Raw genomic sequence first — 24422 nt, 5'->3', positions numbered from 1 at the left:
TAAACATAACGTCTTTTAGTGATTTGTGGGATCTATCTGATTGTTGATAGTACTCGTATACATCACAAAGTATGTTATGTAAAGCATCAAAGATATTATTATTTTAGTTCATCAATCGTTATTGTTCTTTTTCAAAGCTCCTTATGTAATCTTTAGTGCTGCCTAAGCAATTCAGAGAAATCCCACGCTTTAATTACAATAAAATCATTTCTTCTTACACTATTTTCAATTCAAATTTATTAAAATTTATTTTCTATTTTTAGTTGGATTTTCTATAAAAGCGTATTTTGCAAAAAATTTTTAACTATTATTTATTTTTGTTTTTTTTTTAATTTCAATTCTTTCAATATATTTTTTTAATTTTTTTTTATATTTAATTGTCATCGGTCCTTAGTTAGTATACCAAATTTCGAGTTAATCCGACTTTTTGAAGGGGGTCAAAATCACGCTCAAATATTCCGTTACATACATACGTCTGAAGCTAATAAAAGCGTATTAAAAAGAAATGGGACAATGCCATACAAAACCTAGATACCGCTACTCTTGCTCAGACAAATAGATTTTCTTTATTCCTGGCCGAAAATTACGTTATGCGAATTTTATTGGACAAACTCTTGTAGTGAGTCTTTGGAGTCCTCTGTCACAGCACCCAAGTGGTTAATTATGGGACCCCATAGACTCTTGTTTGCGCGAAATATCATGATTCGCATTTTACTTTAACTACCTATATTTGCTGATAGATGACGCAATCAATATAATATTCGCTTTTACGAAAAACAAACGTGAAGGGCTACAAAAGGAAAGCTATTCTACCGAGTTAGATTATTCGTGGGCTCCGGTAAGCTTTGGTGGCATATTTTTTTAGTGCCCTTATAACTAGATAAGATTACTGCCCACCTGACAGAGAATGGTTACCGTCGTGATCATGTTACACTGATCATGAATAGTGAATCGTTCCCGGAGAAGCGTCTGATTATTGAATGATACTTGTTTCACTATTATACATTTCGGACCTACCTTAGTTTTTTTTTTTCTAAAGTCAATAGGCGTCGAATTCTGGAGAATTAAATAATAGATAATAATCCCGAAGAAACAGACACGTAAAAATGTAAATATATTTAATATAATTTGAGAGCCGAATAAATTTACTCAACTGACTTTTATCGAAAAATCGGAAATCTAATAAGAAGTTTTCAGAATCTAATAAGTTGTTTTCAAAAAAATTTCAGAAATTATCTTTATTTTCTTATTAGTTATAAGATTATGAGAAATCCTTTCCAAAAACCCTGTTTTACACAATACAAGAATTTAAACAAAACTGAAACGAAATCGTCTTATCGTTGGCAGTTCATCATTAAATATCTGAGACAAAATTATTTTCATTAATAAAATTGTCGTACTCCAATTTAGGTCAGAGTCATTAATTATAGGTGACCTCGTTATATCTTTTGTTTGGCAGAAACAACGACAGACGAATAAGAGTATTCCTTGCCAAAAATAATGTCTATTAAACTCAAAGTAGAAAATAAAACTAGTGTACTATTTCATTACGACAATGCTAGGAGGATGCCAACATAAATACATTAGTAGCGGACTACCCGCCGTGAGCGTTCTTAAATACGCTTCAGCTTACTTGCTATTCAGATAAATTGAAAATATAATAGTAGGTAGATACGCTTCCAGTTGCAAAACTGAAATCCCCGGAGACTTTTTGTTCTCTTTGTATTATGTATGTTATGTGTGTGTATTTCATAATACGCAGATACATCCGTTGAATAAATAAATCGACCAAAAAAACGAATAGTCTTGAGAAACTGAAACTAGGTAAAACATACATGTGAGACTCCAACTATAACAATCGCCAAGAGTCTGTGTTCTGAAGAAGGTAACCAGCCATAAAATTACCATATGAATGACCCAAAAGAGATTTGATACAGTAGCGTAATCTTTGCAAGAAAGTCGACTTTCTTTTGGACTAGAGTTTATTGCATATAAATGGTCCTGGCATCCGGTCGGTTTAATATAAAAGTTCGGTCGTGCAGCTTGTATGTCAACGACTTTCATAAGTCCGTAGACGAAGTTCATGTTTTATTTTTATCAGACAATAGCTTACCGTGCCCTGATTCGCTATAAATTATAAGAAGTACCTACTAGACTGTTTCTATTTGAGTTAAAATAATAAAAACAACTGCTTCGTCCATCCCAGATCCTGCAAGCAAACATGATTATCTAGTTTTTTAATTGTCATTTTCATATTTTCAATTATTTTACACTTGATTTTGTATATGTCCGACGACTATTGTTATTTGTCAAATGTGATTGTTTAAATATGACATAAAACAATTACAAAAATAATAAAATGTATTGAGTTATACTTCGATCAATATTATTGATCGAAGGAGTTATAATTTGATTGTTAAAACATGAGTTTTTAATCACGCCCATATCTAGTGATTCCTTATGATGTTTTATTAATTTTAAACATGATAGATCCTGTCGTAAAATTGAAATATGTTTATTAATTAGTGCCTAATATTTCGATCGAAAGAAACATTAATCATTTTTAACAAAACTCAAATCAAAATTTTAGCCTCTCAAAATTAAAAGGCGTTCCAAAGAATTAGTGTTACGAAATGAAAACAATAATAACCTGAAGACGATAGTAAACTAGCATTGAAACATCAAAAGATCTACCGTCGACGCTCGAATCGATATCTCCGTGTTATTACCGATATATTTGCGTAAGCGAATGCTTACAATAACATTTTGAGGATAGTTTACGCGTTTCTAGATGATACTGACCAGCGATTCGGCGGGATCTTTGTAAATCGATGCTAACGTAAAGATGACTCAAAGCAATGAAATAACCAATGCGCTTTATTAATTTATGACCATTCGTTTCCTTCCCTAAATTTTTCGTTACGTGCTCCAAAAAACAGCCGAATGTGAATTGCAATTTTGGTAACACTTACACATTAGCATTGCTATTAGATCAGTTTAAAAATGTTTTCAATCTAACTTCTTTACACAACAGTAAATTTGATTTACTATAAACCTTTAAAATTATATTAAATTCATTTAGAAAATCTTCTAGATAAAACTAGGGTTTGTTACATATAGGTTGATGTGCGGGACAGACATGGCAGAGAAATACTTCTAGGATTTAAATTCGAATAAATAAAATTAGGAATTTTGAACATCATTTGATATTAAACAAACTATGGGCAATTCAACAGAAAACAAACAACAAACATTTACATATTATGTATGCAGAAACTATTTTTATCTATTCCGTGATTGAAACCATTATAATAATCCGTTACACCAGCTACGTATGTTCACTATTGCTTCAGAAAATTGCTTTCGACGTATGTAAATCATGGTTTTAAAAACGAACAGTAAATAATGAGAAAATATTTCAAAATAACTAGTCAGGTCATAAGTATTGTCACACAGTAAAAACTTTTCTTTTAGAATGCTGGCCACAAAAAAGTTTATTGAATTCGAATTTCGAACTGTTCATGAAAATAAAAATGTATACTTTTAGAATTTTACTCATTTTTAAATATGGAGTGGACGCTTAAAGAAGACCGTGTTGCAGTTATTGCGTTGCATCGTTGCGGTTACGCGCCAATTCAAATTTTTAACATACTGAAAAATTTGAATATAGCCAAAAGATTCGTTTATCGTACCATCAAACGATACAATGAAGACTCTAGTGTACATGACAGGTCAAGAAGTGGTCGCTCTCGGTCTGTTAGGACTCCAGCAGTGATAAAAGCTGTGAAGGCGCGAATTCAAAGAAATCCCAAACGTAAGCAGAAACTGTTGGCCCTTCAGATGGGGTTAAGCAGAACCACGGTGAAAAGGATGTTAAATGAAGACTTAGGGCTTCGGGCATATCGAAGAAAAACAGGACATCGTTTGAATGCTCGTCTAATGGACCTGAGACTGAAGAGATGCCGTGCTTTGTTGAAGCGGTACGCGGGAAAAAAATATCGGGAAATTCTTTTTTCGGATGAAAAATTTTTACCGTAGAAGAGAGCTACAACAAACAAAATGATAAGGTGTACGCACACAGTAGTGAAGAAGCGAGCAACCGTATTCCGCGTGTCCAACGAGGTCATTTTCCATCCTCGCTCATGGTATGGTTGGGAGTTTCTTATTGGGGCTTAACAGAGGTACATTTTTGTGAGAAAGGTGTAAAAACGAATGCAGTTGTGTATCAAAATACAGTCCTGACGAACCTTGTGGAACCTGTTTCTCATACTATGTTCAATAACAGGCACTGGGTATTCCAACAAGATTCAGCGCCAGCTCATAGAGCGAAGAGCACACAAGACTGGCTGGCGGCGCGTGAAATCGACTTCATCCGGCACGAAGACTGGCCCTCCTCCAGTCCAGATTTGAATCCGTTAGATTACAAAATATGGCAACACTTGGAGGAAAAGGCGTGCTCAAAGCCTCATCCCAATTTGGAGTCACTCAAGACATCCTTGATTAAGGCAGCCGCCGATATTGACATGGACCTCGTTCGTGCTGCGATAGATGACTGGCCGCGCAGATTGAAGGCCTGTATTCAAAATCACGAAGGTCATTTTGAATAAACTTCAGTATCATAAGAATCTATGTTTTGTTAAGTTCATTTTGGTATATGAATGGTTACATAATGAATAAACTTGTTTCAATTATTTTACATTAAACATGTGACAGAATTTATGACCTGACTAGGTATATATTATTGTACATTTAGTGTTTTATCAATTCTAAAAATCTTTACATGTTGGGATGAGCTGACACGCATAAAAATTACAAATAAATAGATTTTTCAACAAACAAGATAGCATTTTGTTATTTATGTATTTGTACATACATATATTTTATTTTATACGCTTGTTTATACAACCTCCTATATCGAAGCAATGTGAAAAACATTTATGACTTACATCTATTTTGGAGAAAAAACAAGCCGTTTCCATGAATAGTTTGTTTGATGAAACTAATTCAATAAATTTATTCTTAAACGTGTCTATAATTTCAAAAACATTATAACTTATAGGTTGGTTTTGGATCATATATATATCATTTATTTAAGGGAAATCTAATCTTGTATATTTAAAAGAAAGTCGTGTTAGTTACACTATTTATAACTCAAGAACGGCTGAACCACGGGGCTGAACTGATTTGGTTGAAAATTGGTGGGGTGGTAGCTTATAACCAGGAGAAGGACATAGGATTTTTTGTTACGGTCCCGTGGGACGTGATATAAAACGTGGTATAACAAAATGCAACTGATGTGAAATAACAAAACGCAACTGACAGCTAAACGCAATATAGTTTATGGTTAATTATATAGGTTTCATATTTCAGTGAATAGAGTCAAATTTTGAAATTGACCGGTTGATGTGTTTGTTTCGAGTTTCTATTAACTTATTGTGCCGAGATAGGTAATCATTAAGAAAGCCATTCCGCGACCAACACAATCAAATCTTTCCCGACGAAGCCGTAATGCAACTAGGATTCGAAAAATTGCGAGTGAAAGGACTATAGAAGAACAAGAAAATATAATAATAATAATAACAACTAAAATACACGGCCAATAAGGAATCATTAAAATACTTGCTTTTTTAATTTACATTAATTATCAAATAAAAAATTGACCTTGATAAAATCAAAAGTCTGCTCATTTATTGTCTCTAAGGCGGAACAAAGTTCGCCGGGTCCGCTAGTATATTATAATACTCAATAACAAAGGCATGACTTTATTGTTTTATACTTTAAAATGATTGTAATACAGAGATGTATGAAATAGCTTTCATTAAATCACCCCAGGGTATCCACTCGAGCTGTGTATCCCAACACGTCGTATGTCAACTTTGATTACAAATCCCCCACGTGTTTGAACAATGAAAATTACACCAATTTGGTCACACCTCAGTTAATTACAGGGACGCGCCTACTTATAACGTAACCGGTGAACACAAACCTAATTAATGATGTGTGCACCTGCTGTATCCAAGTTAATTTGTGATCTCTCATAACTATAGAGTAAAACGGAGTGATAGCGTTTAAATTTTTATTTACTATCTAATTGCTAACAAAATGCTATCTTTTAACTGATCTGAATTTGTGCAAACTTATCCCTAAAATAACTGTACCAAATCGGATGTTGTTTGCAGCGATGTTTCAAGTTTAGATGCTATTATGTTTGTATCGAAGAAGTAAAAGAAGTTATATTAAATTTAAAGATCACCTGAAAATACACACTTATGCTAGTTCGTAGCAATTTTGATTTTAATTTTTTAGTTCATTTACGAAATATAATATTCAACAGTATCTCGTATAAGCGGTATCTATTTTGAGAAAATCAACCATTCAGTTAATAAAATTTTGATCCATCGAAATCTTCAAATAGAACTTGACTAGTCTAGGTTACAAGTTACAAGGAGATGAAATCCCGTCTTATCATCAGGACGGGTACCGGCGAAGGCGGACTTTCGGCGCGCACTGCGGTACCGTAGGTCTGGTGTTATGTAGCCGGTGTGGTGGAACTCGATGGGGTTTAGTCGGTAGTCGTTCTGCGGGGCAAGTGCTTCGCGCGCCTTTTTCAAAGCGTAGTCTCTTGCGAGGAATTCGGGGAGGTGGAGGACCTTCTCGTCCCCCTCTTCCTCTCAGGAGGCGCCGGAGTCCGACATAACCCGGTTCGTTAAAGAAAACCCCCGGACCGGGTATCCGTAAATGGATTCCCCAAAAAAAAAAAAAAAAGGTTACAAGTTACAACACAATGTCTTCAAATATTTGCTGATGAAGATACTCATTAGGTTCGCAGTAAGCAAATATTTTAAAGCCATTTACGGTACCGAGACATCTGTTGGCTACCGATAAATCATTGTGTTTAACTGTTTCGGGCAATAGTCCATTTGAACAGGTAGGTGCTTAATGTTTTAATACATTCTTGGAAAGCATTTCAGCAATTAGTTATTGAGAGATTTAAAATTTTGAAGCTACGTTACCATATAGTATTTTCTTTGGTGTTCAAAAGTCGTACATTAAAATGTTATCTCGCTTTTTATTATAATTATATTTTTTCCGATATTTCGAACATTTTACAGTTTTCGTTTTCGTCCTAGATCAGTAAGTAATTAACGTTTTATATGTACGTTACCGTGATTATCTAAAAATATTACTTGAATGGTTGGTTAATTTCAAAATAATTAAGTCTTTATTCTATTCCAAAAGTTTCATTAACATGCATAGGTATATTTATCAGGAACATTAGAGTTTGTGATTAAAATAACAGCCTTAGAGTTTTTGATTAAAATAAAAAGTATGCCGCATAACTATTAATGTAATTCAAGATTAACTACTTAGTGTGGGAAATGCACTTTAACCTAGTTCGCTACTGCTGACCGTTGCCACGGTAAATTGTAATCAACAAGGCGAAGTACGACCAAGCTGTGCTCAGAATCTGAAACGAAGGAGAGTGGATTAGATTTGTTAATAATAGTACATAAGTATTTTCCTTGTTTCTAATTTAAAATCATGCATAAGAAGTCTTACTTATTATTTTATATCATAATCCTACGGTCAAATGGTACCACTTGTAATACGAAAAAATTTTTGAGGCAAAATATCACATAAATAAACTTAAACACAATATTGGTTTTCAATTACATTTTCACACAATTATAATTATAATATACTTCAATTATTTAATTTATATATTTAACCAACAGAGTTTTATTTACAAAGTAACAAAAAATCGAAGATAAAAAAATTATACTTTCTTACATCAAGGAAAATTTTAAGATACTATATAGGTCTATGAATTTTACCCGTGAAAAAGTCCTCAAGTTCACATCAGAGAAGCCGTACGCTGTCAATTTACACGGCTTCTGAGCTCTAAAACAAAATATAGTTTAGTGATCTTAGTTTAGTGATCTTAGTTTAGTGATCTAGTTTAGTGATGTTTTTTAAAAATGAACATAATTTAAACGAAAACATACTCCTACCTTTTCATTACAAATAAGTAATCCCTCATTTGTGAAATATTCGTACCGTACCAAGTGCTATTATATACTGCGTCACTAACCTCAGTGCTCTAAAAACAAAAATAGCGAACAATATCAATCAATCATACCAATATATTATGAATATTATTTTGTAATCAGTTTTGAACTACCTACTAGCATAGAGATACATATAATCAATAGGACACCTCACTATCTCTTGTATGTGTTCATTGTCTCTTTGTTTTCTACATAAAACCATTTTTCCATTACAGGTATTTTTGCAGAGGTTTAAATGATCTTGTGATGACTTAGTTCCGGTAGAAATAGACGAGATGGCCTTACAGTACGCTCGGTGACCAGAAAAAGCCGATTGGAGACCGCAGTACGCTAATGTAATACTCAGAAAACGATGCGGCCCATTTTCCGGTTGATGCATCAGTTCACTTTTTACTTCGATCACTATTGTTGATCGAAGACTTTTTAAGACATCTACGGAAAGAGATGGGGTAATGCTATTCTAAGCTGACACCACAAAACCATAAAATCTAGTCTAAAGTCTACTTAATTATAGTAATCTATTGCAAAAATAATTTTATCAAAATTGAGCTTAAGCAAGTACTCACAGAGCACATGATGGTATCGCCATAATAGCAAAGTAAATAGGTTTGCACCAGACCAAGAACCAGGAAAGACGTAAACGGTGCTATTAACGGTAAAAAATCGATTGCCTGTAAAATAACGTACATCTAAAACCTTCGCAAAGTAAAAAAAGTATTATTTTAAAATATAATTATTGTGAAAATGCAAAAAACAAAGTGAGTTAAATTAGGATAGCAACTTGTTATGTAATTTGGTTGTCTTACCATCCTGTTTATCCTAAAGCCCTGGGTGCAAGTGGCCAAAAAAACAGAGCGAGCTTGTCGTTATAAAAGATTAAAAATAGGTGTATCGTCATCTGTCCGTCCGTCCGCTCTATTGTCATTCCGTTACATACAAACAAACATACGCACAAACCAAACTAATAAAAACGTATTAAACACTATTTTTGAAAGTTTTAACAATGCATTTTGATTGAACAGACGATGTAAATGGCCCACTGAGCTTATTGCTCGTTGTTCTTTCTCAGTAGGTCGCGATTCCGATCCGGCGGAAGATTCTGCGAAGCACTGCTCTTGCTAGGGCTAGTGTTAGCAAATTCTCTCAGGTTGAGCCCACTTACCCGTCCGGGCGTTGTTGGAATAGCCCTTCAGGCTACCAAATAGGTATGGAAAAACAAAAAATGTTAATGGGTAGGGCTGTCGAATTTACCATACAAAAATATTGTTTATTTGCCCAACTAATGACTAATTATTCTAAAAATGAATAAGAGCGCGGGGGGGCATGCCATAGATACAGGGTGGCGCAATAGAAAGTGCATATTACGTCATCTTTTTTCACGGGGTAAACAGTGCGCGTGCAGTGGTTAAAAACTGCATCCTTAGTTCCAGTAGTAGTAAGCTCCAGTTAACACAGGAAATAAAAGAGGCCGACTTCGGAGCAAAGTGGGCATTTGCTGAAGAAATGCTTAGTCGATTTTCCACTTTTGACAACATCCTTTTTTCTGACGCGGCTCATATCCATTTAAATGGATTCGTAAACCGACAAAATTATCGTTATTGGAACGACGAGAATCCAAATCTATGTAAGACGAGGCAGCGACACCGCTCCGGCGCCGCCACGCATCATGTGCCCCCGCTCTGACTATATCAATTTGAAGTGAATGTCAAAATTCAGAGCTAAATTTTATTTGTTCGGAAAGCGTTCTCTTGGCGACCGGACAGTTCAGTTTAATTAATATGAAAAGGCAGGGGGCAAGTGTCAAATCTCACGATAAGCCATGCATAATTCTGGAAAATATTTAATTTATTGCATGTCTTATGGTATTAAAGGTTTTTGACTGATATTATAAAATCTATTAACATCTAGTAACTCAATGCTTTGTGGGGTCTTTTTAAAAAGGTGGTAGGACCTCTTGGGACTCCGCACGGGTAGGTACCACCACCCTGCCTATTTCTGCCGTGAAGCAGTAATAAGTTTCGATTTGAGGGTGGGGCAGCCGTTGTAACTACACTTGAGACCTAAGAACTTATATCTCAAGGTGGGTGGCGCATTTACGTTGTAGATGTCTATGGGCTCTAGTAACCACTTAAAAAAAAAAGCACATGGCCCTTTTATATTATTTTATATTATTTATTCCTTTTCCAGAGTCGAGCCAAACAGAAGCCTATATTTGTTTTTACGAACAGATCTGAGGAAATTGTCAATGTACGTACAGTTTTAAAAAATGAAAATGGATTCCGCTAACCGTTAAATGAATTTGTGTGCCGAACTACCTTATTATAATAAAATTATTTTGAAACCGGCAAACCAACAAAAAGTTACCATAACATTGAATCCTGTTACACATATCAGAAGAGAACTGCTCACGACATTGACCAAAGTCGATTTCGAATAAATTATTTCCAACAAATTAACGCACCTGAAATATAAACTAAAATTAGTTTTAATGACATACATAATTTATTACCGTTGCGATGCTACACTTATATGCGTCAGAGAGCTTGCTTGAACTGTACAAAAAATATATTAATTCGACGAAAAACAATAATTTATTCAAAAATAGTCCTCACAGTGTTTCTATGCGGACATCGGAACCCTATTCTACTAAGCTGCATATGACACCTCTGTTTTGTGCAAACTTCACAGTACTTTGGTTGAAAAAGAACTACATAATTACACAGCATACTTTTAATAACATGGATACGTAATTAGTTAGTACGGTCTTAAAAACTACAGTTAATAAACCGATTTACAAGTAGTTTGCTCAACTTTTAAAGCAACTTTCATACAATGATTACTCCAATGCTAATCTCTCAATCGATAAGTGGCAGGGCAACAACTGAGCTGAAAAAAATCTTTTTTTTCTTTCAGATTGTTAAATCGTGTTCCTTACGTAAAAAGTGTCATATATTACCAATGATGCCATTTGTTGTATGGGCTTATAGACGCCACAACGTGAATTTCGGCACAAATCAGAAATAGGCAGAATGACGGTAATAATGGTTCCCTTCCGGGCTCACTGGACGACCTAAGCCCACGTGCTCGACTGCCAATATTAATAATTTTAGAATTACTTATTTAGTATCCTAGATTAAACATCTACCTAAATACAAAGACAATTACGCTACCGTATCAAATCTTTGTGCCGGTTTGTCAGCTCCAAAAACGCCTGATGACAGCCGCGATAAAGACCGTTCTTACGAGCCCGAGACGACTCCACGATAACATTTGTAATATCATTTTGCAAATGAATAAAATGTATGTGAATAAAAGTACAAGAAGTGAAATAAAAACAATCCGGCCCGTAAACTGCACAACAAGCTATGCAGGCTGAAAAAAATATAAACATTTATAAATTAGCTTTTTCTGCCAATCGTATATTTAAGTACAATAATTCGTAATAATATAAACGAATACGTAAGGCGTATTCATACTTTTTTTATTAAAAACTAGCTGACCTGGCAGACTTCGTAATGCCTCAATCGATAAATAAAATACCTAAACTTTTGTATAAAATAAACTTAAGGCAAACAAAAAGAATCCGTCTGACGGGGGACACATCAAAGGAAAAACAAAATTGTTATTTTTGTTTAATTCCGAACATTTTTATTCATTTATCTACCTTTTAAACCTTCTCTGGACTTCCACAAATAAATAAAAGACTAAAATTAGCCAAATCGGTCCAGCCATTCTCGAGTTTTAGCGAGACTAACGAACAGCAATTCATTTTTATATAAATAGATATAGATAGATAATTATTCCTGGTTATTTGATTTGACTAAAGGGTGCAGATGAACTCAGATCATGTAGTTACCGAAGCTCGTGCACACGACAACATAAATCCAGCCGTACGCAATAAATGCTAAAGTCGGTCTCAGCTGTGTTGCATTAAGACCTTTCCCTTATTAGTCAAATTAGAAAATATTAATAGATCGCGGTATAAATAGAAACTGGTAGTGGTATCATAAATACCATGATCCGCTACCAACAACACTGGGCTTAATAGTTTTAAATGTAACTATAACCGTTGGACTATTTCTAACGCTAGCCGCCAAAGCACAGGTCACGGTACTCATACGTCATACGTACGGGAACGGACGTGACCCATAATATCAACAGGTAGTTTCTCGGCATATCTTTGGAATGGATCGCGATACCGATCTGATAGTTTTGCGAAGCAACTGCCCTGGGGCCGAGTGGCTTCCTCCAGAGGTGCTGGGATTTACTAACGAAATACTCCTTCCAGCTAAGCCCTTAAACACGTCTTAATCGATCTTAATAAGATCTTATATATATTCTCATATAAGAGATACGTCTATATTAGAGAGATGTCTTCTTAAATAAGATCTTATATATAGCTAGAAAGGTCTCCGGGCAGCAATCTCTCGGTTACAAAAAAAATTAACATCAAACAAACTTTAGATTCCTCCTGACAATTTTTAATAGCAAAAGTTTGCCGAATATAAGTGAGGAACTTAGTTAATTGTTAACGCATTCTCGGGTGAACGGACTCGTGCCCTACCTGACTTAGTTGTCACGGAGTCACAGATGTCACAATATGAATGCCATTACCCTTAGATATAAAATCGGAATCTCAACGACATTGTTCATAAGGCTGTTGTCATGCTATGAGCTCCTATTCTGTTTTATTGCATACACAATACATTGTTCCTTTGCTATATATGTTTTTAAATCAAACTTGTGTGTTCTAGTAGACTTTGTCGTAATCTAATGCATAAAATATGCTATATGCAAGATTTACCGGCCAATATTGGGATTACTTACAAAAAAAATAACAAACGACTTCTAAATACAACTGGAACTTCGATTAGAAATTCGAAGTTCCAGACAGTTCAATGTGTGTCTCAGCAGAACATGCAAGCATGATGTAAAGTAATTTATTGCCTACTGCAGTATTAAGTTTGGAAACACGTCAGACTACGACTAGGGCCGTTAGAATAATAATATAATAATATAACACTTTATTTAACACCATAATAATATGTACAGAGTAAGCATTTTAAAAAACAATTAATAGTCTCTGATATAAATTGGCGGCCTTATCGCTGAAAGCGATCTATTTCAGGCAACCTTGCAGGGAGAGGAATAAGCGAACTGGACGGTGCTGTATCTTAATAAACTAGAATAATTTAAAAATTGAGAGAACAAGTTGAACAACAACAATAAAATGAAAAAAAATATATAGTCCTCGGTGTATATATAATAAAAAAAGTATTGAATCATAAAATCCGAAAACTTTGCAGGTAAATATCCAACAAGTTTTTTGTTACACACATAAATGTTAAATCACATAGTTATTTTGTTTGGACATACCTGACCATACTTGATGTACATACACAAAAGGCCAATATCGAATATCTGAAGAATCAAATGGATACCAAATCAAAAAGGGTAATTTTAATTTCATGTCTCCAGACGAGAAGTAAATGGATGCAGTTAACATTAGAGGGCCAATTCCAAATGCTATTATACCAGTTCCAATCACAAATAAGAGAAATTTATTTGACGTAGTCAAGAATTTCAGGCGCTCCTTAACGATTTCAGTTTCATTTTTCCTTGCTGCATTATTTTTTATTTCAAGATCTTTCAGAATAGCAACCAAATCGATAATATGATTAGCGTATTTTATCGTGAAAAATGTCTTGACGTTTCCCAAAATACAGAGAGTGAGACAAGGTATTAAATAAGTATTCTCTATGAGTGTACTGCTGCCATTTAACAAGCCTTTAACAAACCACGTAATTTCACCGGCAACGTCAGTATTGAGCCACAAAAAATTTATGCAGTAAAACCAACGATTACGCAAACGCTCCATAAGGGTCCGATTACCGTCTCTAATATCGGTAGGAATACCGATAACTCTCATATAAAAATTGGCCGATCGCAAAGCCTTTTCGAACATTTTCTTATCGTCTGTTATAACAGAGACGTTACATATCTGAAGCTTAATTTCGAAATACAAAATTTCTTTAGACAAAATAAAGGTTTGATGTCAATACAATTTTCAGGCTAGTAATTAAGCAATTACAAATCTCTATTAAACGACATTATTCACAGACATGTAATTATTCGTAATGACATAATCAACAGTTATTTCAAAAACGTTATTAAAAGAAAAATTTAAGAAGCACCCATTATTGTTTGTTGAACTATTACTCTCGCTTCCTCGACATGGTTGGTACCTCTGCTCCTTCCCCGTCATTCGTCGGTAGTAAGAGTATACGATATTATTTTTAAATAAAAACAACATCGCTATGTCTTACCCTAGAGGTTTTGTGGTAGGTCATCTACGAGATCCGCATGGGGATGTACCACCGCTGTGCCTTTTTATACCGCGAAGTACTCATGCGTCAATTTCTCTCAATTAGGTATGTAGATTAGAGGCGCCTGTAACCGCTTAAAATCAGGACAATAATAAGTATGTTAATCTTTAAAAGTACCTAAAAGTAAAATTAAATTGTTGTGCCTACTTTTCGGGCTAAGAATTTTATTCACTTTTCTTGATTTTTATCTCTCTTAAATCCTTTGCCGGAAGCCGTTAAAATCATTTGTTATTGTTCAGTGAACTGTTTTGAATAGACGGTTTTGAAGTTTAAACTCTTTGATACATTTACACCTGCTCCTATAAGATTTACTTGCAGTTTATGTAAACAAAATCGAGTGTTTATTAATACTGAGTAACTGGGTGGCAATGATAGATTATTTAGCGTAAATTAAACTCGTCCATGTCATAGTTATCGAAATAAGAATTCTCGTTTTCAAATCATCAAATATAAAAACTTAAGAAATTACGTCAGACAATCGACAGCGCATTATTCCTTACACAATAACCCACGGTCTAATCGATCCACCTGATCCACTATAAGTTCTCTAGGTAAACATTAGTCCTAAAAAAACAATATTAAAAAAAATGCGTAGTAATTTTTTTTAATATTCAATTCGATGATTTTCGTTCAAAGCTTCTATTCAGTTTCATTATCTATTATTTTTAACTATTATAACTTTTTAACTTAAAATAAGTTTACGACGGTACGATACCTTGGTGAATTGGACGACCACCACCTATTTTACTTTAAATAAAAATTGACTTAAAAACTCCAGTTGTGTTTTTACTTAACACAGTCTGATTTGTATAAATCCACATTCCACCTGTTAGTTCTAATAGACTCCGATTATTCAAATTTGATATACAGAAGGATGCTCATTCCCTTCGAATTCAATGAAGAATACCTAAACAATACGATTTTTAATTATAATATCAGGATTACAATTTTATATTCAACATTTAATTCTGCTGGATACTTCGCTGTAATAAAGCAAATTGACACGACCAGCAAATAATGTGGTTGGTAACGAAAACATGGGTGCGGCGTCGTAAATCTTCGCTCGCATCAAATCTGAATGCGGCTTTTGTGTGATGCTCAATGTTTGGATGGTGGTAAATGGCAATTTTAGACATTCGTGTTTCAAGATTATTACTAGCTTTGAAGATATTTTTACGTTGAAGTCAAGGCGCTCGTAATATTTTTGGATAAAACAACTGTTGTATTCGTAGCCATGCGACTATGCCGTTATATACTTAGTATAATTTACCCACAGATAACACCTCTGTGAATTTACCTAACTAATATTATACATTTCCAACCAAATTCACAACATGAAGATCACAAATTTGTAAGCAAAATCAGTAGAAGCTTTACGCGATATTATCCGTCACCTCATATTATAATGGCGATCTTCGAATAACTATGCAATCTTTAAATTAATTTAATCTAAATATCGATCAGAGAGTATGTGATCTGGGTTACTGGGATACCTACTTTTCTTTCGAATTGCGTATTATATACTAAAGTGTATTTGTTACAGATATCGGAAATAGAGCTGGATACGACATAGATTAAGATACAAAGCAAACGAATAGAGCAAAAAGTATCCTTAAGGTCTCAAAGAGTCGGAACTAGATAATAAGGATGGTCAGATATCAACAACCTTGGGGGTATATTGTCCAGAGTTATAAAGGACAAAGCCATAGATAGAGCTACAGGAAGCTTATATTAAAACCCTGATCGAATTATAGGATATCTTATAAACTCATTTGTTAAAATTGCAATTGTTTTCTTTTTTTTTAAACGATTTTTTTGGAAAAAGTGGCTTTATTCATATTATAATAGTTTCAAATATTTTTGTTTTATTCCGAAGTTAAAATTATCTTACTTACGATGTTACGACCCTCGTCATTATTGAAGTTTTGACAAATGGGGTCGTATCGAACGGGGTGAGTGCGGCATTTTGTTGCTTTTTGTAGTCCGTTTCAAATTAACCATAACATTTCCAATATTTTATAATAGCACTTTATAAGATAGATACACTAAATGCATAGATTCAAAACAAATTAATGGATGGATGTATAGAGTTTCCAATATTAATTATGGTGTAGCCAATTTTTTTTTATTTCACATAGATTTATGTAGTCATTTTTGGTTAAATTGTGAATGTGAGATGTAAAATGTCTTGTCTAGGATAGTTCAAAATCGATAATTTTGGGTGGTTAAATTTTATTTTTTATGTCTTCATAAGCAGTAATTCTTTTTCAATTTTTAATCAAAGAGTATTCTGTTCACGTCTATTTGTTCCGTTTATATCACCAAAAAATCTATTTATAAAAAAATTACTGCTTAGTTTTTATATCAATGATTTGACACGATTACCGGGTGTGGCCCAGCTAGCCTTGCTGCTTGCAGCTCTTCGCTGATGATACGGTTATCTATTACTCGAGTAGAAAGATGTTATTCATCCACCGTAAAATCCAAATCGCGGCCACCAACTTGAGACAGTGGTTCAGTAAGTAGCGCAATGACATCAACCTCACGAAAATCACTACCATACTCTTCAAAAGAGGTCGCCCTGCCGCTACCACGTCAAGTATCTCCTCTCGTATCAGGCGCGTTAACATCATTCCGTCATAATATGTCAGGGCTATATTATATAACAATTCGTTTACATAAAATCCGTAGCTAATACGTGCTCTACTACGCTATTCATGATGATAGATATCGCATTAAAAAATTAAAATAAAATCTGCATTTTTTTTATTTACGTAATTATTATTGGTTTGGCGTATTATGCCGAGAAATCGTTATACATTGTGACGGAGACTATAACATGTCAAGACCGGCGACAGCAATTGACTTATGATGTACGAGTATATATAGACTTCAGTTACACTAGTTAACACTAGATGCATTCGTCTGCTCATATCGAGCAATCTATATATACGCGAAGCAAAAACTTTGTACCCCTTTTTATGAAACTTGCGTGGAGGGAGGAGTATGAAATTTCCCACGCCTTTAAAGAATATAGAGAAGGAGTGCAGAATACCTTTTTTTTTTAAACTACACACACTACTATGTCTTTGACACACACATAATATACATTCTTTGTTTATTGTCAAACTTTTGTTATTGTTTAAAGTTGGTGGTCAATTTGAAAATACGTTAATATTTTATATTGATTTAATATTATTTGCCTAGAATGTAGTTTCGGTGCAATCTGTGATTATAGAAGTATAAATAGCCTTTGACAATAGAAGCTTAATAATGTTCAAACTTATAATTTCAATTAATTCTAGTCAAATTTCGACTACTGTGGGAAGACTAGTAAATATTAAAAGCTGAATTCCTAAGTGTTTATGGGTAGAAATATTTTAAAATATTTCCGAGAAGCATTCTCTCACTATACAACTGTTATGTTTTTCTTATCTTACGATTTGTTCGGTGAACAAATACCACTATATAATTCTAAAAGATTATTGTTTGATGCCAACGCTTTAAAGTTGGAGAATCGATGGATTAGATGCCATTATTCTAGTTAAATCTTATCGACGCTGTAAATGAGTCATGGATTTTGTGGTATTATTTCCACAATACGTTTGTTTCCAGCTTAGAATTTAATATTCATTGTTAAAACAAAGGAAAATTTGCAAATCTTCTTGTATCGTTATGTTTTGTTTATATTCAACATTAAATGTTACTGTTTTTTAAATGTATATAGCAATGGACAAAGAAGCCGATTTTTTTGTTTACTATCTATCTACGAGCTATATTATTGCACAGAATAAAATTTTTGTTTTTTCCTTAAATCAATGCAGTTAAAATACTTTTTTTTCATAAGCATGTTAATATATTTGCATATAGTCAGTTACTTTATGCAAAATTTCATTGTGTTTTACTGTTTCCACTTCAACAGGTATTTACCGTTCACATTATATTATTTTGTATCCAAATGCAACGAAAAACGTAATATAAAAAAATAAATTAAGCCTTTTGGAAATTCGATTATTAGATGAAGACCAGCTTAAATAAATGTTTAAATAACTACTACTTAAATAACTTCTGTATCTTTTTAATTGTCAATAGATAGCTAAACGAACAATAGAAGAGTATAATCGTGTTTTTTTTATTGCATAAGTATGTGAATGAGCTCACAGCCTACCTGGTATTAAGTAAAATTTGATGCCGTTGTGGCTTAAAGACTCCGACACCTATAGTAGAATTATTTTGTCCGTGTAGTTTGGGTCATAAAAAATCGGAGCGTTGAAGCGAGTATTTCGCTCTCTCTTCCACTCACGAGCCTTATGGACGGGCATAGTTATGCGCATTATTGTTGTCGATAAGCGTTATCGATAGTGTATTTAGTTTTGTCATTTTGTGGGTTAGTGATAAAAATGAAAGAAAGAAACACTAATCGAACACTTACACCACTATCGCCGCAGCAAGTTAACGAGAACGGCAGAAATTAACACTTTGTAACTTTTCGGGATTTATTCTTATTTCAGTGAAAATTTTTAACACATTGTTGATAACAACACATGCAAATATTATTTTGAATAAATTCTGCCGTTTTCATACAAAACAAAGGAGTAGCCATTGTGTCACTAAATAAATTCAGAGAACGAATGCATAAAAACACATTACTCTTCGACATAATGTACTATAATTTGCAGGTAGTGTAGTAAGTACAAATGACTCTTAACATAACAATGTCTCACCACCCTTCATATACCACCGCGCCGCCGTGTACCTGCCTTCAATGACTCATTTGTTTTTATCGATAATGGCGTTGCGCCCGCGCAACATGCTCACCGCCCTAGCCGGCCTATGTTTTATGACCCAAACCGCACGGACAAAATAATTCTACTATGTGTTTGACGTCATTACGGATCCTCCCGATCCATTAACGGTGCTTTTAGGCACCACAAGCACCGGTCACCGTCCTCGTCGAACCCGTCGCTTGCGACGAAGGGCTCGACGAGCGAATTAGCCCACTGAGTTTCTCGCCGGATCTTCTCAGTGGGTCGCATTTCCGATCCGGTGGTAGTTTCTGCGAAGCACTGCTCTTGCTAGGGTCAGTGTTAGCAACTCTCCGGTTTGAGCCCCGTGAGCTCACCTACACACGTTAGGGTGAAGCTGAAATAGCCTCTCAAGGCTATCAGCATAGGTAGGAAAAAAAAAAAAAAATGTGTTTGTTTGTTCGGTATTTATTTTCGGCAATTACCTTGTGATGTCCATGGTAACAGCAGCTCATTATTAAGTGGGATGCCAATTACCTGACTATAACGACTGGTTCTTTTTTATTGCTCCGATTAATTACTTTTATTGATTGATTTTTATTGATTTATTACTTTTATTGATCCGATTTATTGCTTTTATTGTCCAATTTATTAATATTATTGCTCCGATATTGCTTTATTTTCGGCAATTACCTTGTGATGTCTATGGTAGCAGCTGATTATTAAGTGGGATGCCAATAACCTCACTATTACGATTGATAAAAAAAAGAGATTTAAAATACCAAATACATAAATTAAATGACAATTTTTTTCTCTAAATTAAGGCGTTTTATTCATTAATGGACTACTAAAAAAATTAAGAACTAAATTTATAATTACGTATGAAATCTAAAATTGGAAATTTTCTACCTTCTTCTAAACATTGCCGGCAGAGCTTATGAATTTCTGAGAATAATCTACAGTAAAATTATTTAAAATACTTTACTAACACTTAAAAAAATAACTAACATATTAAATCAGTTAATTAGCAGGTATACCTAATTTGTATAAAAGGTGGTCTTATCGCCAAAAGTAATATCTTTCAGACATTCACTATCACATAGATATATTCTGTAAAAGATAAAACAGATATGTTACGGTATTCTAACACTAAGAATATTCAAGGGATCTATCAAAATGACCAAACCTTTAAATAATTTGACGCTTGAAAGGCAAACGTGACTAAGCGACAATAACTGCTTTGTACATAAATGATAGGCAATAACCATATTCGATGCGCAAAAAAAATATATTTCTAGATCTACTAAAATCATTTCAATCCTAGAGCTAGATTCGTTAAAATAGAATTTTTCTCAGGCATTTCAACTTTAAATTAGTCTACTGTAAAGTTCACGCATTGTCGCTTAGTCACGTTTGCCTTTCAAACGTCGAATTATGTTAAATAATGACGAAAATTAAATACACATACGTAATAGATTGATGATTGATTGACATACCTACAATGCATAAGTAACTATATAAAATACACGTATCTATATATTAATACGTGAAGCAAAAACTTTTTATCCCTTTTTACGAAAATTGCGCGGACGGAGGAGTATGAAATTTTCCACACTTATAGAGAATATAGAGAAGAAGTGCACAATGCTAGTATTTTTTTTAAAAAATGCATAAAAGATACATTAAATCAATAAAGAAAACATTAGACACACTACGTACCATGTATTTGACGCACACACGCATGCATACTATTTATTGTCAAACTTTTGTTCTTGACGTCTGTTGTCAAATTAAGAATAGATTAAATATTGTTTGTCTTTGTTAATATTTTTTATAGTGTAGTCTTTGCGAAATTTGTGATTATAGAAGTATAAAATACAATCATAATAGTGTACAAACTTACAATTCCAATTAATTATAGTCGAATTTCGACTACTGCGGGACCTCTAGTACCAATAATTATACAAATACGAAATGATAATTTCGAGCTATTTACTTTAGTAGTCTCAACCCGAACAACGGCTATCCTATTCGTGTTTTATTCGAAAAGACTTGAGTGATGAGCCATCCATAGATGTAATTTTATGTATCTATATTTGAAAATTTCATGGCACACGCATTGTTGCCCCAAAAAACTTTTTATTTTTTAACAATAATTGCTACCTCATTACACGACATAGTACCACGTTTGTATTTATGTATATGGGTCAAATACTTTAAAACAATTTATATTGCGCCAAAATTTATTCGTCGTAAAAAAATATTTACGATTTTTTTTTAACGGTTATTCAATTTAGGTCGTAAGCCGTCTTTATTTTTCCGCTATTCAAAATTACGCTTTTATAACCTTAATGTTATTTCTTCGTGTCAAAAAATATAATATCAACATTATGAATATAAAATTTAAGAAACACGGAGTTCGTCTTTATTTATTCAGAAAACGGACTTTAATTTATTTTAGGTTCCCCGAATTCTGATTGCGTGTCTTATTGAAATAGCTAAAGTTTATATCTTAACAAATAACTATTAAAATTGAATATGAAACAATTCTTAAGCTACCTTTAGGATTTAATCTCATATATTATTATGTTATTATTATATAATACAATTTCCGACGTTTCGAGTAAAGGGCATTTTATTGTTTTAAACAAAAACTTCATTTATCATTGAAGTAATAAATAATTAAATTTGGATATTTTTTTATCAATCTTGAGATTGCAATTAACAAAGGCACTCGACGTAGTTTCTTGGATTCTTCCAAAAATTCCAGTGAATAAGTCTTATAGTAAATAATCCCAATCTCACAGATACTCGTACTTGATACGTTTCATCCCATCGTATCTCGTTTCATTTCATTTCTTCCCTATTGATTAATCAATCAATCAATCAATGATTAATCAGTCCCGAATGAATTATCCTCTTCTCACCTTAAAACCACCTTTAACCCTGGATTAAAGGTATCCGTATCAGGCAATGTAATCTTTAAAAAAAATTGCGATACATGGCGGATTATCAATTATCATAGAAATATCCCGGATAAATTGAAAATATAAATTAAAATCGTAAAATGAATTCAGACTAAATTATTTATTATAACTTAAACGTTCTTATCTGTTAATCATTTCAAAGCTTAGGGTCGATTACTAAATAAAAAACAATCGTGCGATTTAAAAAATACTATGCCGTTTTTATTTCTTACTCTAAATGGGCCGGCAAGTCAGAGCTCTTGGGAACCTGAATGCGGCCTTCGGACAATCAATTACTAATAATGAGTGTGACTGACGGCTGTCCCAGACGGAACCTAGACCCCACGACTAATTCATGACAGAAATAGACATGAAGGTGGTGCCTTCGCGTGCGAATTCACAATACCCCCTACCTTTTTTATGATTGAATAATTACTGGTGGCCCGGAGGCCTTTCTAGTTTCACCAGGACAGGTGGGCGAGCAAAGGCTCAGCCAGGAGGGGTGAGATTTGCTAACAGCTGCCCGGCGCCTCCGTAGGAGACCGAACAACTCAAGAGCAACTGCTTCGCGAATGAATCTACTACCGGATCGGAATCGCAACCCGCTGAGAAGATCCGGCGAGAAACTCAGCGGGCTGATGCATCGGTTAGGTTGCAGGTCGACCTCTTTGTCGAGTTCGACGAGTACGGCTAGCGGGGTCCCTAAGCCTGTTCCTAATGTTAGAGCTGAAGACGTCTAATGCAAAGGTTATTGGATCTGATGGATTCGTAAGGACATGTCTAGGGCGTCGACGGTGACTGGCTCCTGCATGATCAGGATTCGGGGAGTAGTCAGCGGCGGCAACGATAAGGCGATTATCATGACGCATAGCCTTATCGAAGTACCGTTCCGACGCTGACTTCATGTATTTCCGGATTGATTCGAGGCCTAGGTCGTCATGTAGGTCAACGTTCCTCACGAACCACGGAGTCCCGACGGCTAACCTGCAAAAGCGGGATTGTAGGGATTGGAGGGTGTTTATGTGTGTGCGGGCCGCGTGAGCGAACAGCACACTCGCGTAAGTCATGACGGGCCTTATGCAAGTTTTGTAAAGTGTCACCTTGCTTCAAAGGGACATTTTACTCCGCTTACAGATCATGGGATAGAGTCTGCCGAGAATAAATACGGCACGGTCGCGGACTGTTTTTATATGCGGGCGGAATGTCATGGATGCATCCAGGGTGACACCCAGGTACTTTACCTTTCTGGCCCAGGGTATAGGTTGGCCGAAGAGGGTGATCGGGCGCGTGACCCCCTACCAACATCGATAGTGGAGGTGGTGGTTATGGACTAAAGGAGAGGCAGGGAGTGATGTCAAGGCAAGAGTGACTGAGACTCTGTCAAGAGTGAATAGATTATGAAGCTTATTCTGCTGAATCGTTTCAGAATCGATGAAGTCCATCCAAATATCACTGTGTTTGTACAAGATTCTTATATATACATACATGTTCATACCTAGAATACATAGTGAATTCGATAATTATTTTCATTTAAACTTAAGTATTTTTTTTTAATGTACATTTATCCACTGGTGTGAATTAATAAAAAATTTGGTAATCTTTGGCTCATATTGCAATCAATGACTTAAGCTTCTACAGCTAATTTAAGTACCCCGCGACGATGATCAATAGATCACGGATAGGCATAGTTATATTAGTGGATTACGAGTCACACATATATAAACATGTATTAATAGGTGTTTCCCTTATATACGAAATTTATGAACCTAAAAGTAAAAAAATAACACTACCTTACAGAGATAAATGGGTTGATAAGAACATCCATTATTCAATCATACCCTGGTCTTATTGCTGATCTCACCACCACAATATCAGTCCGTCCCGGCAACTGACATGAGATACTGTTTACACGATAAATTGTAATATTACACAAACATTTGGATGTATTTATAGCATCATAAAATCGAAAGACTCAGCGGAAGATCGGCGAACCGCGTTACCAATAATGCTACTATGAAATAGAACGAGGCTACTGAGAATTCGATTCATAAACTAATCTTGAAACAATGTAAAAAAACAAATTCATAAAACGAACAGCTACCGCTTCTGAAATTATATTGAAGTACATGATTAGAAGTTTCTAATGATTATAATTAATACTACATAGTATATTTGAAGTTGTCGTGGTCTAAAAGATAAGATGTGTACTGTACCTGTTTACACAATAAATAAAACATATAAAACTGAAAAGTACCT

General features: G+C 34.4%; 2 protein-coding genes across 2 annotated transcripts in view; both read right to left on the bottom strand.

Annotated features, from left to right (window-relative positions):
* The window catches only part of LOC114249720 (TIP41-like protein), a 110525-nt gene that overhangs the window by 4430 nt on the left and 81673 nt on the right, over nucleotides 1-24422 (bottom strand). The gene's annotated exons all lie outside the window — the stretch shown is intronic.
* Nucleotides 7306-14034, bottom strand: Or-25 (olfactory receptor 25). The gene is made up of 7 exons (XM_089732327.1): nucleotides 13446-14034; nucleotides 11240-11441; nucleotides 10434-10530; nucleotides 8636-8740; nucleotides 8013-8101; nucleotides 7836-7902; nucleotides 7306-7468 (listed from the first exon to the last, which is right to left on the bottom strand). Exons 1-7 carry the CDS (start codon nucleotides 14032-14034, stop codon nucleotides 7400-7402), a joined length of 1218 nt encoding a protein of 405 aa, XP_089588453.1. The 3' UTR covers nucleotides 7306-7399.

The sequence above is a fragment of the Bombyx mandarina genome, chromosome 13 (genome assembly GCF_030267445.1).
Source record: "Bombyx mandarina strain Sakado chromosome 13, ASM3026744v2".
NCBI classification, from domain to species: domain Eukaryota; kingdom Metazoa; phylum Arthropoda; class Insecta; order Lepidoptera; family Bombycidae; genus Bombyx; species Bombyx mandarina.
The sequence above is the reverse complement of the archived record's forward strand: the minus strand, read 5'-3'. Positions and strand labels throughout refer to the sequence as shown.